Raw genomic sequence first — 17,791 nt, forward strand, 5'->3', positions numbered from 1 at the left:
TTCCGTCTAAGAAATAAATCTTTCAATTGACAGAAATCAGATGAAATTCATCCTTATGAATTATGTTTGAATACCGAAACGGTTACCTTGAAATGTCTTTAACGAAATGAACAATTGATCATACAATAATTGCTGCTCATTCAAACAAAACATCTATATGTTCAAAACTTTTCCATAATCAGGTCAACTAAAAAAAATGGAAAAAAGGTAATATTTTACTCTTAACTGGGATATTCTGATGTTTAAAAAACAACTTTTGAAAGTCTTGACATGTTTTTCAGCCAAATAGCATGAAATTTGAGCATCATTTTTGCCATGTATGCAAGATATCTAGTTAAAAAGTGCTAAGTTAGATGCAAAATGGGCAGGTTAATTTGTATATATGTAAATGACAATGTTGTTGTCACAATTCAAAAGTTGAGGAACGCAGTGAAACACACTTGATCTAAATGTTACTTTACACAAACTAATTGTTAAGACTGTGACATTAGAAGCTAAAAAGAAGTCAAGAACATTTTACATCCATTATATCTAGCAGATCATACACATAGAAAATCCATAAATGTACATTGTGAATTTCAATAAATAAATGTGATAAAACACTTAATGAAAGCTAAAAATCATTGAAGATGAATAATGAAATATTTTGGACATCGAATGATGTTAGACTCTGAATGATAATGTTATTGTCTTCAAACGTAACATGAACAAACTGTGTGTTAAATAAATAATCTACTAAAAGTTTATGCCAAAACGTAGAATATGCACCGTTAATAACCAAGCAAGGAATAAGAAATTGGCCTCATATTGTTCACCTCATGAAATAACACATTCACTAATAGTAACAAATATGTGAACATTTTATTTTTTGGTTAGTTATGTTCAAAACAATCGCAAATGGTTAAAACTTCCTTGAACTTATTATAAAATACATTCATCTGCATGTTTTTAGCACACTACAAAGCCACAGAACATATGCATTCTTTATAACTATATAATAATGTCTTTCACAAACTTGTTGCACTCTATTCATGTTTTCAAACAATTACTAAAAAATTATATATTTTGCACTAATCAAATGATGAATAGAGAGAGTAAATTCAACAAATTCCCTAAAAACTGCATTCGTTCATTAAAAAATTTTCAATAAAAAGAAATATAGGAATAAATATAACAAGAGATGTGTTTGTCAGAAACACAATGCCCCCTATTGCGCCGCTTTGAAGCCATAAATTTGACTTTTGACCTTGAACGATGACGTTGACCCACTCAACATGTGCAGCTCCATAAGATACACATGCATGCCAAATATCAAGTTGCTATCTTCAATATTCAAAAAGATATGACCAAACTTTAACGAAGTTTAAAGTTTTAGGAACGTAAAATACAATGATATTTGACCTTTGACTTTGAAGGATGACCTTGACGTTTCACCACTCAAAATGTGCAGCTCCATGAGATACACATGCATGCCAAATATGAAGTTGCTATCTTCAATATTGCAAAAGTTATAAATTTTTGTCCAAGGTTAAAGTTTTGTGACACACACATACAATGACACAATGACAGACAGGCCAAAAACAATATACCCCGATCTTTTGATCCGGGGGCATAAAAATAGTTCAGGATGTATTTAAAATATAACAGATACAATTTAATTGGCTTAGAATTGTAAACTGTCCAGGAGAATATTAAACAAAACAAGGGCTGTTTGCAAAACATGCATGCCCCCCATATGGGCTGTCAGTTGTAGTGGCAGCCATTGTGTGAATACGTTTTTTGTCACTGTGACCTTGACCTTTGACCTGAAAATCAATAGGGGTCATCTGCCAGTCATGATCAATGTACCTATGAAGTTTCATGATCCTAGGCGTAAGCGTTCTTGAGTTATCATCCGGAAACCTTTTTTCTGTGTTGAGTCACCGTGACCTTGACCTTTGACCTAGTGACCTGAAAATCAATAGGGGTCATCTACAAGCCATGATCAATGTTCCTATGCAGTTTCATGATCCTAGGCGTAAGCGTTCTAGAGTTATCAACCGGAAACCATTTTACTATTTCAAGTCACTGTGACCTTGACCTTTGACCTAGTGACCTGAAAATCAATAGGGGTCATCTGCGAGTCATGATCAATGTACCTATGAAGTTTCATGATCCTAGGCCTAAGCATTCTTGACTTATCATCCGCAAATCATTTTACTATTTCGGGTCACTGTGACCTTGACCTTTGACCTAGTAACCTGAAAATCAATAGGGGTCATCTTCCAGTCATGATCAATGTACCTATGAAGTTTCATGATCCTAGGCCTAAGCTTTCTTGAGTTATCATCCGGAAACATTCTGGTGGACGGACCGACCGACCGACATGTGCAAAACAATATACCCCCTCCTCTTCGAAGGGGGGCATAATAAGTAGTAACAGATTGCAATGTGGACAACACAGTTAAACTCGTTATTAAACCTCACCAAACAAAGGACAACACCAAACATAACCGATCACCAAAGTTCTTAAAGACTAAACAGATAACAGCATCTGATACCAGGAGTAACAAAAACACATAGAACACTGTTAAACAATAAACAAGCACAACAGTTAAATGACATTCAAATGTGAGTTGAACATGTCAAGGAAGAGAATGTTTTAATGATTACCTTAATTTCTTTCAGAAAGCTTCTGAGCAACGCTTTCAGTTCATATACATTTTTCATGAAATACAGTTTCAACAACAGTACATACTAGAGGCAATCTGCAAATTGGGCGTGTAACTAATTTTTATTTCATTTCTTGACAACAGATTCAGCTGTTTTAAATATACACAATTTGTCTTCAAAACATAACGATAACACATACAATTCATCTCGTTTTTATCTCAATCTATCCTTCTCAACATTACTTCGGATTAGAATTTTGTTTTACTTAAAATCACACAAGTTTTGTTCCTCAAAAGAAGCAAAAGGTAGCAAATCAAGCTTTTTAGAATAACTTTAATATTTTTTACATTTTGAATAGTGCTGCAAAAGATAAACTAATTACCCAACAAAGTGAGATCCATCAGATTTCCAAAAGTACTGTTCCACTACTGCCAAATCTGGGTTTTGATAAGATGTGAGCCGTGCTCTGTAAAAAGGGGGTTTAATGCATGTGGGTAGTGTCGTCCCAGATAAGCCGTGCAGTCCGTATATTGAAAAAGAAAATTCCTTATGTGAAGTATAGTCAAAATGTAAAATTACCAAGGAAACAACTTAATAACTGAAAGTGGTGGTGTTTTTTTGTGTTTTTATTCGGGGGGGGGGGGGGGCGGGGGGGGGGGGGGGGGGAATAACAATTCCAAATATTAAAAATAAACTTAGGTAAACAGTCATGAAAAAGGTGAAGAATGCATCTGCTTTAAGTCTTACTACAGACAGCTGCACAAACTGTGAAACAGAGAGCTATGTTAATATCACATCACATGTTTTAAAGGTTAATAACTTTTGATAGACTATTTTGAAAAAGAGGGTCTTGGAGAGATGCATATTTCAGTACATGTCAAACAGTCCTTACTATTGTGGCAAACAATCTAGTGTGTTCTAATTGCAGGTTTATTTTAAAGCATTATAAGACTCTGAAACGAGATTAAAATGAACAAATTTGGATTTCAAAGTATCCGAAACCACAATTTTGGATTTTGCAGCCTTAACCTAGTGTATGCCCTTATTACATCAAGTCAAGGTTTTTAAACCAAATACATGTTGTAACAAGCCAAGCAATAAAAGTCCCCTACCGGCTCCACCATTGTCAGAAATTTCACCAATTTCAGAATTTTTTGTTTTTGTTTCCATAGCAACCACAATTTTTGACATAGGAACAAAATGAAATGACATGCATAATGTCCATATTGCCATCTATCAATGTTCCAAGTTTCATGAAAAAATATTAGGAACTTTTTAAGTTATCGCAGGATCAAGAAAAAAACACCATTTTCAGCACTATTTCTAGTCTATTTGTTGCCATAGCAACCACAAATTTTGACGTAGTAACAAAATGAAATGACGTGCATAATGTCCAAATTGCCATCTATCCATGTTGGAAGTTTCATGAAAAAATATTAATAACTTAAAGTTATCTCAGGATCCAGAAAAACAAACATTTTCAGCACTATTTCTAGTCTATTTGTTGCCATAGCAACCAGAATTTTTGACAAAGGAAAAAAAAAATGACGTACATAATGTCCATATTGACATCTATCCATGTTGCAAGTTTCATGAAAAAATATTTAGAACATTTAAAGTTATCGCAGGATCCAGAAAAAACACCATTATCAGCACTATTTCTAGTCTATTTGTTGCCATAACAACCACAATTTTTGATGTAGGAACAAAATGAAATGACGTGCATAATATCCATATTGCCATCTATTCATGTTCCAAGTTTCATGAAAAAATATTAAGAACTTTAAAAGTAATGCCAGGATCCAGAAAAAAAACAACATTTTCAGCACTATTTCTAGTCTATTTGTTGCCATAGCAACCACAATTTTTGACGTAGGAACAAAATGAAATGACATGCATAATGTCCCTATTGCCATCTATCCATGTTCCAAGTTTCATGAAAAAATATTCAGAACCTTTAAAGTTATCGCAGGATCCAGAAAAGTTTGACGGACGGACGTAGACAAAACCATAAGTCCCCTCTGGTGAAACCGTTAGGAAACTTTCATTCCGTATGTTCAAATATATATTTCTCATTTAAAGATTTTCCACAACCAGCAGAACAAAATCAAACATGACCCCCATGATGTTCCAGCTCGGTAGTTTCTTGAAAACTATTCCTTATGTATACTTTAAGTATTTGTAGTGATTGGAACTCATTTAAATATTTATTTTTTATCTTGCTGTACTTGAATATTTTTTTCTATTTGTATAAAAGCCCAAACAAAATTTACATCAAAACTATCTTCTGCTTGGAAGAGCAATAAATAACGCTGCTATGTACACGATACTTTATGGTGTAAAATAAAACATAAGCACATGAAATGGTATACATTATAAAACATAACACTGAAATTAAAACTTATGATACAAATTTTATATACAGAATTAAAAAAAATATTTGTAATGTTTGACTTGAAAAATAAGAAATGAATGTTTCAATTGATTACAAAATATTTACAGTTTTCAAAGACTGCTACAACTTTGTTGATAAAAAAAATTCTTAAAATATCGAAATCTATGAAACATATGAAATATAAGCATTTTTAAATGGCAAACAAATCTCAAATACATACATATACATTAAACCTTAAAAGTAACAAAAGTTTGGTAACTGACTTTCTGATGCAGCTTTCACCAGTTAATAATCATAAAATGTAATATATGCACACACTCTTATATTTTGCTCCAGTTTAACCTTAACATCACAATTAAGTCGCAGTTGTTGCCCTTTGACCAACGTTTACCATTATAGAATCAAAATTTTGTTTATAGAGTTTGGCACAAGACACTTTGCTACACTCTCAAGGCATACAAAACAATAGGTATTGCATGTTTAAATTAAAAACTATTGTATGTTTATTTCTTACTTAGAGATTAGGTTGCATCAAACCAGAAAATATATTTTGTTTACATTTCTCATAACTATATCATCTGCACTCATAAAAAAGTACATTTGTAAAATGAATACATACATCAATGGCAATGTTAGAATATAACAAAATGAACATTAAACTTAACGTTTCTGACTTGTTTAGTAGTGAATTATTAATACACAGCTGCTACCATAATACTGACAATTGTTGAGTTGCAAAGTCAATTGTACACACTTAAAAGTGTGCTTTTCAAACATCATATTACCATATTAATGCACAAAATTAGAATAACACATACCAATCAACATATTAGATTACATAACTTGTATTACATTCACATCATAATTAAGGCTCATTTTGCATCTGCAAGAACTTTCTTGGAAATATATTTTAGTTTACCTCCTTCATAAACACTATACATTTCAATGTTTATTTTATTATCAATGTTAGCTTTTTATCAACAAAAATCTTTAATCTATAAATAATCAACAACATTTGAAATAAAATTTCAACTTTTCATCAACTGCTAAGGGGAAGCAATAGTGCAATAAATACTAAAGACACTCTAGTGCTCAATACTCAACACAATTTGTTACAGAATTTAATGAATTAAACAAATCCCCTTCTTTGCTCTAATTGTACGTATGCTACCTACACTATACAGCATAATGTGTTATTTTATTAAATATGGTCCACTCAGAACAGAAAATCTGTTAGCATTCCATTATCACCACATACTTCTCATACACTATATAATATTCTAATGCTATTTAACTCATTTTTTTTATCCTCATCAATAATGTTTTCACTTTTAAATTTAAAAGGTTGAGCTGTAAACCGCTGTATCTGATAAAGAACTGTTCAGCAAATACAACAGTTCTACACTAATCTCTTAATTCATTGTAATTGAGTTGTGGCAACTGTAATTAATTTTTCATCGAGATTTTCAAAATGTTCTGCCTATTGGAACTTGTTCAGTCTTCACAACTGGAATCACCCGACAGTGGATTTGGCTCTCCGGTCACACTGCACCTAAAAATACAGAGTTAAAACATGCAGCAACAGTGGTCAGACATGGTATATTATTTGAATTTCAGCATTAAAATATGTCAATTGTTTCAAGTGTACCAGTACTAAAAGAGTTCTGATCAGTACTCAGATACTGAGAACTGATGAGTACTGAGAATTGATGAGTACTGAGAACTGATGAGTACTGAAAATTGATGCATAACTGATGAGCACTGAGAATCGATGATTATTGAGAATTGATGAGTACTGAGAACTGATGAGTACTGATAATTGATGCATAACTGATGAGCACTGAGAATCGATGAGTATTGAGAATTGATGAGTACTGAGAACTGATGAGTATTAAGAATTAATGACTACTTAGAAGCTATCGTGTACTGAGAATTAGAGAGTACTGAGAATTGATGAGTAATGATAATTTATGAGAACTGACAAATAATGAGAACTGACAAGTGATGAGTAGTGAGAATTGATGCGTACTGAGAATTGATGAGTAATGAGAATTGATGAGTACTGAGAACTGATGAGTACTGAGAATTGATGCATAACTGATGAGCACTGAGAATCGATGAGTATTGAGAATTGATGAGTACTGAGAACTGATGAGTACTGATAATTGATGCATAACTGATGAGCACTGAGAATGGATGAGTATTGAGAATTGATATGTACTGAGAACTGATGAGTACTGAGAATTGATGAGTACTGAGAATTGATGCATAACTGATGAGCACTGAGAATGGATGAGTATTGAGAATTGATATGTACTGAGAACTGATGAGTACTGAGAATTGATGAGTACTGAGAATTGATGCATAACTGATGAGCACTGAGAATGGATGAGTATTGAGAATTGATATGTACTGAGAACTGATGAGTACTGAGAATTGATGCATAACTGATGAGCACTGAGAATCGATGAGTATTGAGAATTGATGAGTACTGAGAACTGATGAGTACTGAGAATTGATGAGTACTTAGAAGCTATCGTGTACTGAGAATTGATGAGTACTGAGAACTGATGAGTACTGAGAGTTGATGCATAACTGATGAGCATTGAGAATCGATGAGTATTGAGAATTGATGAGTACTGAGAACTGATGAGTATTAAGAATTAATGAGTACTTAGAAGCTATCGTGTACTGAGAATTAGAGAGTACTGAGAATTGATGAGTAATGATAATTTATGAGAACTGACAAATAATGAGAACTGACAAGTGATGAGTAGTGAGAATTGATGCGTACTGAGAATTGATGAGTAATGAGAATTGATGAGTACTGAGAACTGATGAGTACTGAGAATTGATGCATAACTGATGAGCACTGAGAATCGATGAGTATTGAGAATTGATGAGTACTGAGAACTGATGAGTACTGATAATTGATGCATAACTGATGAGCACTGAGAATGGATGAGTATTGAGAATTGATATGTACTGAGAACTGATGAGTACTGAGAATTGATGAGTACTGAGAATTGATGCATAACTGATGAGCACTGAGAATGGATGAGTATTGAGAATTGATATGTACTGAGAACTGATGAGTACTGAGAATTGATGCATAACTGATGAGCACTGAATATCGATGAGTATTGAGAATTGATGAGTACTGAGAACTGATGAGTACTAAGAATTGATGAGTACTTAGAAGCTATCGTGTACTGAGAATTGATGAGTACTGAGAACTGATGAGTACTGATAATTGATGCATAACTGATGAGCACTGAGAATCGATGAGTATTGAGAATTGATGAGTACTGAGAACTGATGAGTATTAAGAATTAATGAGTACTTAGAAGCTATCGTGTACTGAGAATTAGAGAGTACTGAGAATTGATGAGTAATGATAATTTATGAGAACTGACAAATAATGAGAACTGACAAGTGATGAGTAGTGAGAATTGATGCGTACTGAGAATTGATGAGTAATGAGAATTTATGAGTACTGATAAGTGATGAGTACTGAACATTGACGAGTATTGAGAATTGATGAGTAATGATAATTGATGAGTACTGACAACTGATGTATTTTGGGAACTGATGAATACTGTGCATTGATGAGTACTTAAACAAGAGCACAGCATAACGGGTGCCAACGCTCGGCTGCAGGTGCAGTTTTGAATAAATGAAAGCTTGTCAGATTTTTTTAAAAGAGGTCACAGTGACCTTGACCTTTGACCTAGTTACCCCAAAATGGGTGTGGCGTGTAGAACTCATCAAGGTGCATCTACACATGAAGTTTCAAAGTTGTAGGTGGAAGCACTTTGATTTTAGAGCCAATGTAAAGGTTTTAGCACGACGCGGACGGCAGACAACGAGCTGGCTATGACAATACCTCAGGTTTTCTCAGAAAACAGCAGAGCTAAAAATGATGAGTACTGGGAATTGATGAGCTAACAGAACTGATGAATACTCTTGACAATTGATGAGTAATGAGAATTTATGAGTACAAACAAATGATTAGTACTGTGAATTGATGAGTTATGCAAATGAGTATTTGAAAACTGATGAGTAATGAGAATTATTGAGTAATGAGGATTGATAAATACTTGAAAACTGAGGAGAACTGAGATTGATGAGTACTGAGAACAGAGGAATACTGGGAACTGGTGGGTACTTTGAACTGATGAGTAATGACAACTGATGAGTAATGACAACTGATGAGTACTGACAAATGATGAGTTCTGCAAAACCAGTACAGAAATAAGAACTGCGCTAGCACATCCCTGGACTGAATTAGCACAGGCCTGTGAACCTTCCACTTGTGAAAATATGTGCTGGTCTTGCCTAGATTTTAGTTATCTGTAGTTAAACATTTCTTACAATCAACTTCTTCATAAACTGACTTGATATATTTGGAACATGATGGTGAGAATAGTCACCATGATAACCAAAGATTTTCAAGTAAAATCTCAACATTAAGTACATAATTCTAGAAGCATTATAACAAAGTTCGCAATATTCTTCCATTATATATAAAATACTTTAAAATATACCTTAATACAAAGTGTTCATCAAAAAAGTGAAAAGAACACATTTCTAGAAAATATCCCCTATCAATGGAGATTTCACATTATATCAACATCTACATCAGGCCTAACTCATTGATCCAATCTCACTCATTTACATCTTTGAGTTTGTGAGCATGTTTTCCAAGGCAAATAAGCTTAATGAAAGATGAAACAAACTCATGTTTCTACGCTAACCCTTCACAACTCAGGTATGACTTTGTAGTCCTTTATAAAATCAAACTAAATTAAAACCTTTCTTACTACTTTCAGTTTTAGAACCTTCATTTTTAACCCTAAAATAAAGATGAGCAGCAAAAACAGCATTAAACATGAACAGACTGCGAGTTACTCACATGCTGTTCTTTTTATGGTGGTTGCATATAGCAATTTTCACTTTGCTTCCTAGCTGAAAAGGGTTGATATCAAACCTGTGCAGTATAGCCTTCTCGTAAGCCTTTTGGACAGCCTTCCTCACGTTGGGTTTCTTGTTCTCCAGCAGCTTGCTCTTATCCAGCCCTGAGTCCACCCCCAGGGGCTCCAGCTTGTTCCTAGGTAACCACTGCCTGAAATGGGCGCAACATAAATGAGCAACTCTGAGAAAAAGGGGCTTAATGCATGTGCGAAGTAAAGTTTCGTCCCAGATTTGCCGACGCAGTCCACACAGGCTAATCTGTGACAACACTTTCCGCAGACAGCATAGGCTTATCTGGGACAAAAATTTACGCACATGCATTATGCCTCTTTTCCTCATGATAAACGAACTATTCCTCAGGATGTGTGTAGCTTACATCAAATTGGTGCTACAAATCTGTGTGGTTAAGACAACAATAAGTAAACTGCTATTTGCCTGCATCAAAAAAGCAGATTCTGCATCAAACAAATGAGTTATTCTTTTGACCTTCATGTACGTCTTTTCTTCATTCTTTATTCAACTTTTTCTTCCTGTCACCTTGATTTACAACTGTTTGTCACTTACAGCAATTTAACATTGTTTTATGTATATTTACATGATAGCGTTGTAACTTTGGACACCAACACCAATCAATGCAACAGGATAGCTTAATTATGCACACTGTGAATACACTTTTTTGGATCCTTATCTTCTAAAAAAGCTGATAGTGAGATTCTGTATCAACAAGTATACTTTGTAAAAAGGCTACAAATTCCAGTGTTTAAATAGAACCTACAGAGGGATGCAGGATACAATTATGCCAGCAATTAAAAAAACAAGAACAACATATCATTATTCCTGCCCACTATCATGTTCAAAGACAAGACAACCGCAAAAAGACCATCATGCATCTAGCTTACCCAGTATCTTAATAAGGTTTTAATTTTCTCTTGATTAGCGAATTTACAAGGGTGGAATGTTCACCACCAACTGTGTCAAATAAATGGCTTTCAAGAAAACAAGGATATTACTTCACATGTTGTATATGTTGTCTATGATGTACTGTTATCAGAAGCAACCTCATTGACTGCTTGCACAAGAAACTCTTTTATGTACTATAGAAACGCCCATGAACAGTCCCCATGAACAGGCAAGTGATATCTCAGTATTATGTCAAAATTGTTATATTAACATTTGATCCATGGCTTAAAAAACTGCGCGTTATCTAACAGTTTGATTTCAAAGAATTATGTTATAACTACATTCAATTTACATTTGAAGTGTTTGTGTGAAGTATTAATACCACTTCTTAATTTCAAGAGTTCACATTGGACAATACATATCATAAATGAAATTAAGTCTTAGTGTATTTGTTCACACAAGTTTAAAAAAGTCATAAAGTGCTGCAAATTATACAATAGTTTTATACTGGATTTCACAAATTGTAACAAACAAAAACAAGGATTGTCACAGGATGTGAATTATGCCTCGAATCAGAGAATTTAATTCATATTTGACCTTGAATTGTTACCTAAATTTTTCACTGAGAAGTATGGGAGTTGGGACACATGGTGAATAACCAAAGTTATGTTAAAATCCTCACAAGCTTTTGATTACAGAGCGCACATGAAATCTGGACAAACAGACAGGGCATGTAACCTTCTATAATGCAAATGATTTTAATGGGGTGCGACTGGCCCCACTTTCCCGAAGCTACAAGGATTAAAGCATTTTAAAACAAGCGATGTGTTTGTGAAACATTAAGTCCCCATATATTTCACCTTGAAGGATGACCTTGACCTTTCACCACTCAAAATGTGCATCTGAATGAGATACACATGCATGCCCAATATGATGCTGCTATCTTAAATATAGCAAAAGTTATTGCAAATGTTAAGGTTGGGGCAAACAAACACACAAAGCAACAAACCAACAGAGAGGGCAAAAACAATATGTCCCCCACTATAGTGGTGGGGGACAAAATCAAAGCGCTGAAGGCACTGAATTTGTTCGCTGTTGTATAATCTTAGACGCAACTCAGTTTTCAAAATTATGTTATAGCTTTTTATATTGCAAGTTTGAAATGACCACAACCCATTCAAATTTATAAAGAGTGTGTCTTAAAACACAGGTCGAGATGTGTTCTTTTTTTTCAAATCATTGATACAGCTAATCAGTGTGCACAGGCTAATCTTATTTGACATGCATTAAGCCACGTTTTCCCTGAAAGCAGCCAATATGTACAGATTCCAATAATAAACACTAGACTGGCCAACGTTGTCTACAAGCTGTCAAATACACACAATGTACATGTACTGTCAGGCAGATGCAGTGGTTAAAGCAGACGCCTTTAGCATTCTGTCGTCTGCTTAATTTTACTGGAGTTATCTACACAGGCAGTCACAGGTAACGGTTCCTAGCGTAGCTAAGGCATACTGATTTGCAAAATTCGGTCTGCATTATTTGTGAGCTAACGCTCACAAATAAAAACATCTAAATCCATTCAAAATATCTCATACACAGCAAATAACTGTGATTTTTACATTTTATGTAAGAATTTAATCTGTATACCTTCTTGATATTTGGAGTATACATGTATATAGCGTTTATACTAGGGTATTATTTTCAATCTAAGTCAATATAGTACAAAGAATGAAAGAATAACATTAGAACACACATTAACCTCATCATTTGACCATCTAGCTATCAGTATCTTGTATATTATATGTCTGTTGTGCATGTCTGGATGTCCTTTATTTCAATGTGGCCACTTGCATTGTTAGGGTGTGTTTTGAAATTCAAGAGTATTACAATGTATTTTGTTTTTAACTTCAAACACATGTTTTTTTGCACAGCAATATTCTGTTAAAAATACCTCATCCATATAACCATAGTTAATTAAGGCTTGTAACATTATGAGCATAAAGCTTTTCCAGCATTTCAACTTTCTCAAGATTTGTTTTTGTTTTTTTCTTTGACCGTATTCTTGACGTGAAGCACCAATCAAGGCCAATACAAATTGCATTTAACTTCTGATTCAAATCATTTTTTTTAAGTATGCATTAGTGCATTTTCATTTTAACTATTTTGGTGACTTCTCATGGCATTACTTTTTTACCCAGACTTCATCCAGGCAACTTATTACAGACTAGTTATGATTAATGACAACCAATATGCTGCACTGATGCTTAATGAAGCAATCAAAACCAGCCTCTGAGTCTGTATGGTAGTGTTAAATTTGGGTCAAACATTGCGTAGCAAGTCATGTCTGGCTCGAAATATAAAAGCCCTCCCCTTACCAACCAAAATTTCTCCTTGAACTTACACTGAAACAAGAGGGCCATGTTGGCCCTGAATCGCTCACCTGACTCATTAGGATCAGATGAAAACTATGACCTCTATTGTCTACACATGTTTTTCTATGATTTGACCTAGTGACCTAGTTCCTGACTCTAGATGACCCAAATACAATCCCAATCCAGATTTCATCAAGATAAACATTCTGACCACAGTTCATAAATATTGGATGAAAACTGTGACCTCTATTGTCAACACAAGGTTTTTCTATTTATTTGACCTAGATTTTTACCCCAGATGACCCAAATACAATCCCACCCAGATTTCATCAAGAATTCTGACCAAATTTCATAAAGGTTGGATGAAAACTGTGATCTCTAATGTCAACACAAGGTTTTTCTATGATTTGACCTAGTGACCTAGTTTTTGACCCCAGATGACCCAAATAAAATCCCAACCCAGATTTCATCAAGATAAACATTCTGACCAAATTTAATAAAGATTGGATGAAAACTGTGACCTCTATTGTCTACAGAAGGTTGTTCTATTATTTGACCTAGTGACCTTGTTTTTGACCCCAGATGACCCAAATACAATCACAAACCGGATTTCATCAAGATAAACATTTTGACCAAATTTCATCAAGATTGGATGCAAACTGTGACCTCTACTGTCTACACAAACAAATTGTTGACGGACGGATGCACGGACACACGCAGGCACGCACAACGGACGCCGGACATCACACGATCACATAAGCTCACCGTGTCACTTCATGACAGGTGACCTAAAAATATGTGTCGGAGATAAACATGAACAGTTTTGGTTAAAATCCCATAGAAACAAGGGCTGTTTGTAAAACATGCATGCCCCCCTATATGGGCTATAAGGCCACGACTTTTATATTTCTTGGTTTACAAAACCGCCGACCCTAATTTTTGGAAAATGGGAAAAAAAATAAAATCGGAAAATCGTCTTTTTTTTATATATTTTATTCCCGACCGCACTGAAAAACGAGCGAAACGAGAAAAAAAAACGATCCGGTTTGAGTACGGTTACGAATAAAATCAAGTAAGTACACTCAACGATTGGTTCACATATATTACAGAGATCGGGATATTTTTCAATGTGACACAGTATGTACCAGTCCTTTTATGGGCACTTCTCAAAATTTATTTAATTACAGACAATAGGAAAATCAGCATCAGTAAAATGTCGACCGCATCAAAATTTATTTCCGAGTCTGTGACGCAACTATATTGTTTAACATGTTTATTATATTAAACAAACCCGATATTATAGTAGATAAAAAAGTATTACCTTGCAATTTGATAATTAGTATAAATTATCCAATAAAACACTGCCATTATTTACGATATATGTGTTTAGGAATTTTGTTAACAAGTCCGCCATAGTTTATAGGAACTGTACAGAAAGTTTGGAAATCGGAACAAATCGGTATATCTCGGAAAATCATTGATAAATGTATTTGTCGATTTAATGCTTAGGGTCGAGTAATTTCGGCAAATCGGAACTCAACTTGCGTAAAATACTAGCTCAATTAACCGTTAAACTCCGCCTCAATTCTCTGCAAAAGATTCGAAGGCGGAGCTATGCACGTGCTATTATTAAATTGGAGGATTGCAATTGAGAAACAAACGCACGATTGGTTCGGCATGTTGATTGCTAGACAAAGGAAGCCAATTTTGTCGGCGCGAAATATGTCGATTTATTGCTTCAGACAGCAAGCGGCTTTCCTTTGATGACGTCAAACTGTCAATTCACACAGACTGCACATTTTCGGAAGACTTTAACTGGCTCCTTGTTTACAATACCAGTAAAAACACTTGCTAACATTAAACTTTGGATTAAATTATCAAAATAAAGCAAAAGCCAAGTTGACAAATATGATTGTATTAATTCGCGTCAGTTCAAATAAGACGTTTTGCGTTGTAAATCAACGAGTTTTCATGACAACAACAACTTTAACAACATTACCGTGACGACGCGGGGATCGATCTACCTCGATTTTTTTTCATGGACGATGCCATTAAGTACAATAAGAGCAAACACATACTTTGTGTATGAGTAGTTTATCTTATATAAGATTTATGCAACGGGCATCGCATTGCGTAATGGTGCGCATCGAATGACGGAAATGAAGCGCAGTTTTTCGTTTTAATGGGAGAAGAACGCATGGCATTTAATGGAGTGTTTAAAATTGCCTGATGTTACAAAAGGTGCTTTTAGGTGACTCATTTCATTTGAAGATATAGATGTGTTTCATTGCATTATTTGATTTTTCGTCTCTGTGTTAAGGTTATAAAAGATATGATGTCTTTGTTCTGATGTTATTAGTATAAACTTATTTTTCCAATGATGTTTTTTTTTTTTTTTTTTTTTCGACCGCCCGATGGACCATTTTCAAAATAATTTTTGTAAACCAATAAAAAAAAAAGTCGTGGCCTAAGTTGTAGTAGCAGCCATTGTGTGAATACGTTTTTTGTCACTGTGAATGGTGGTGGTGGTGGTGGTGGTGTAGTAGTAGTAGTACACTGCAACTCCAATATATCGCGGTTGAAGGGATCCAAAGATCGCGACCGTGATATATACGGAGCGCGATATAAATTGTCAAGTTATTCATCATGTATATGTAAGCATTAGCATAGTTTGGCAATCTCAAAACACACTATTTACTTACCATATTGATTTGGTTGTTACATCCATATGTTATTAATTGGTATAACACAAATCATTATTCCATGTAAGTATTCTAAATGCATATAATTAAAGTTGTAATCCGAAACACTATTGTCAAATGTTATTGTTCAAGAAAGCATGCACAAATTAGACCCATTTACAAAATGACGTCATTCACCTCATGAAAAGCATGAAAAAGGGACATGATTCACCTCTCAATTAAAAGCAAATAATTTACACTGTATCTAAAGCGCAAAGATTGCTGAGATAGGTCAGTATTTACTTGTGACAATTACAGTTATAATTGTATACACCTACATGTGTTTATTGGTGCGTTTCGGCAGTTCAAAGCAAATTCAATAGAGAATGGTTAACACCCAAAATGACCTGTGATGTTTGACAAGTTGGATTATTGTTTATCGCAGTACACAGGTGCTAGAGAGGTGTACAATGAGAGCAAACAATCTGGTTAAAACAGGATTATGAATGTCGGATTAAACAGAAATTAAGGTGGGTGAAAAAAGGGTAAAATACAACTTTGAAACGGATTGTATCTCTTCAAATTCTCAGATTTTAAAGCATGTTACATTGTATTTAGAGATTATGCTCATCAGATTTTTGGGAGCCATAGCCGATTCGCGATATATTGAACAACGCAATATAACGGACCGTGATATATTGGAGTTGCAGTGTAGTAGTAATAGTAGTAGTAGTAGTAGTAGTAGTAGTAGTAGTAGTAGTAGTAATAGTAGTTGTAGTAGTAGTAGTAGTAGTAGTAGTAGTAGTAGTAGTAGTAGTAGTAGTAGTAGTAGTAGTAGTAGAAGTAGTATTAGTAGTAGTAGTAAAAGTAGTAGTAGAAGTAGTAGTAGTAGTAGTAGTAGTAGTAGTAGTGGTAGTAGTAGTAGTAGTAGTAGTAGTAGTGGTAAAAGTAGTAGTAGTAGTGGCAGTAGTAGTAGAAGTAGTAATAGTAGACGTGGTGGTGGTGGTGGTGGTGGTGGTGGTAGTAGTACTAGTAGTAGTACTAGTAGTAGTAGTACTAGTAGTAGTAGTAGTAGTAATAGTAGTAGAAGTAGTAGTAGTAGTAGTGGTAGTAGTAGTAGAAGTAGTAGTAGTAGTAGTAGTAGTAGTAGTAGTAGTAGTAGTAGTAGTAGTAGTAGTAGCAGTAGCAGTAGCAGCATTACAAGACCAATACTTAAGAATGATCAAATGGGAAAAGGTAACATAGCACCGGCAGTAAATATGGGGCTCATTTACAGGTCAGATTTGGAATCTCTGCTGTAAAATGAGATTTTGAATGAATTAAAGGGAGGCAAATCTGTAATAAAAGAACATGCATAAACCGTAGTTGTTTCCCTTGTTTGAACCATGCTAAATCCTTACAAGTTTGGAAAGAATTGGATGAAAAATTTGTACTTAATTGCATAAACACCATTTTCTCAATTCAAGGGGAGGTAATTCTGTACTTCATGGACCAATAATGCTTATTTTTTGTAGGGTTTGTGTCCTCATTGATATAAAGACACTGTGCAAATTTGGAAAGGATCGGACTAAAAATGTGGAAGATTTTTGAAAGTTTTCACAAAATAGGCAAAAACGAATAAACATGCAAAGTTCAACGAGCTCCTGCAGCCATGTTTTTTAACGAATCAAATTTCTTTGAACAACTTTGTCAGGGGAGCCCTCAAAGGTCATCCCTGTGAAATTTTTTGAAAATCTGATAAGCGGTTTCTGACAAGAAGATTTTTTAAGGTTTTTACCATATATGGTCATGGCGGCCATCTTGGTTATGCGATC

At 34.5% G+C, this 17,791-nt stretch overlaps 1 protein-coding gene across 6 annotated transcripts in view; it reads right to left on the bottom strand.

Moving 5' to 3' along the window:
- Positions 1–3,305: 3,305 nt before the first annotated feature.
- LOC127859482 (peregrin-like) overlaps positions 3,306–17,791 on the bottom strand; it is a 98,847-nt gene continuing 84,361 nt past the window's right edge. For all 6 annotated transcript variants that reach the window (XM_052396948.1, XM_052396958.1, XM_052396979.1 and 3 more), the window contains 2 exons: positions 10,038–10,172; positions 3,306–6,599 (listed from right to left, as the gene is read on the bottom strand). In XM_052396948.1, the coding sequence (XP_052252908.1) occupies positions 6,542–6,599; positions 10,038–10,172 (193 nt within the window). In that variant the 3' untranslated portion in view covers positions 3,306–6,541. The remainder of the gene's footprint in view (positions 6,600–10,037; positions 10,173–17,791) is intronic.

The sequence above is a fragment of the Dreissena polymorpha genome, chromosome 1 (assembly GCF_020536995.1).
Source record: "Dreissena polymorpha isolate Duluth1 chromosome 1, UMN_Dpol_1.0, whole genome shotgun sequence".
In the NCBI taxonomy this organism is placed as follows: domain Eukaryota; kingdom Metazoa; phylum Mollusca; class Bivalvia; order Myida; family Dreissenidae; genus Dreissena; species Dreissena polymorpha.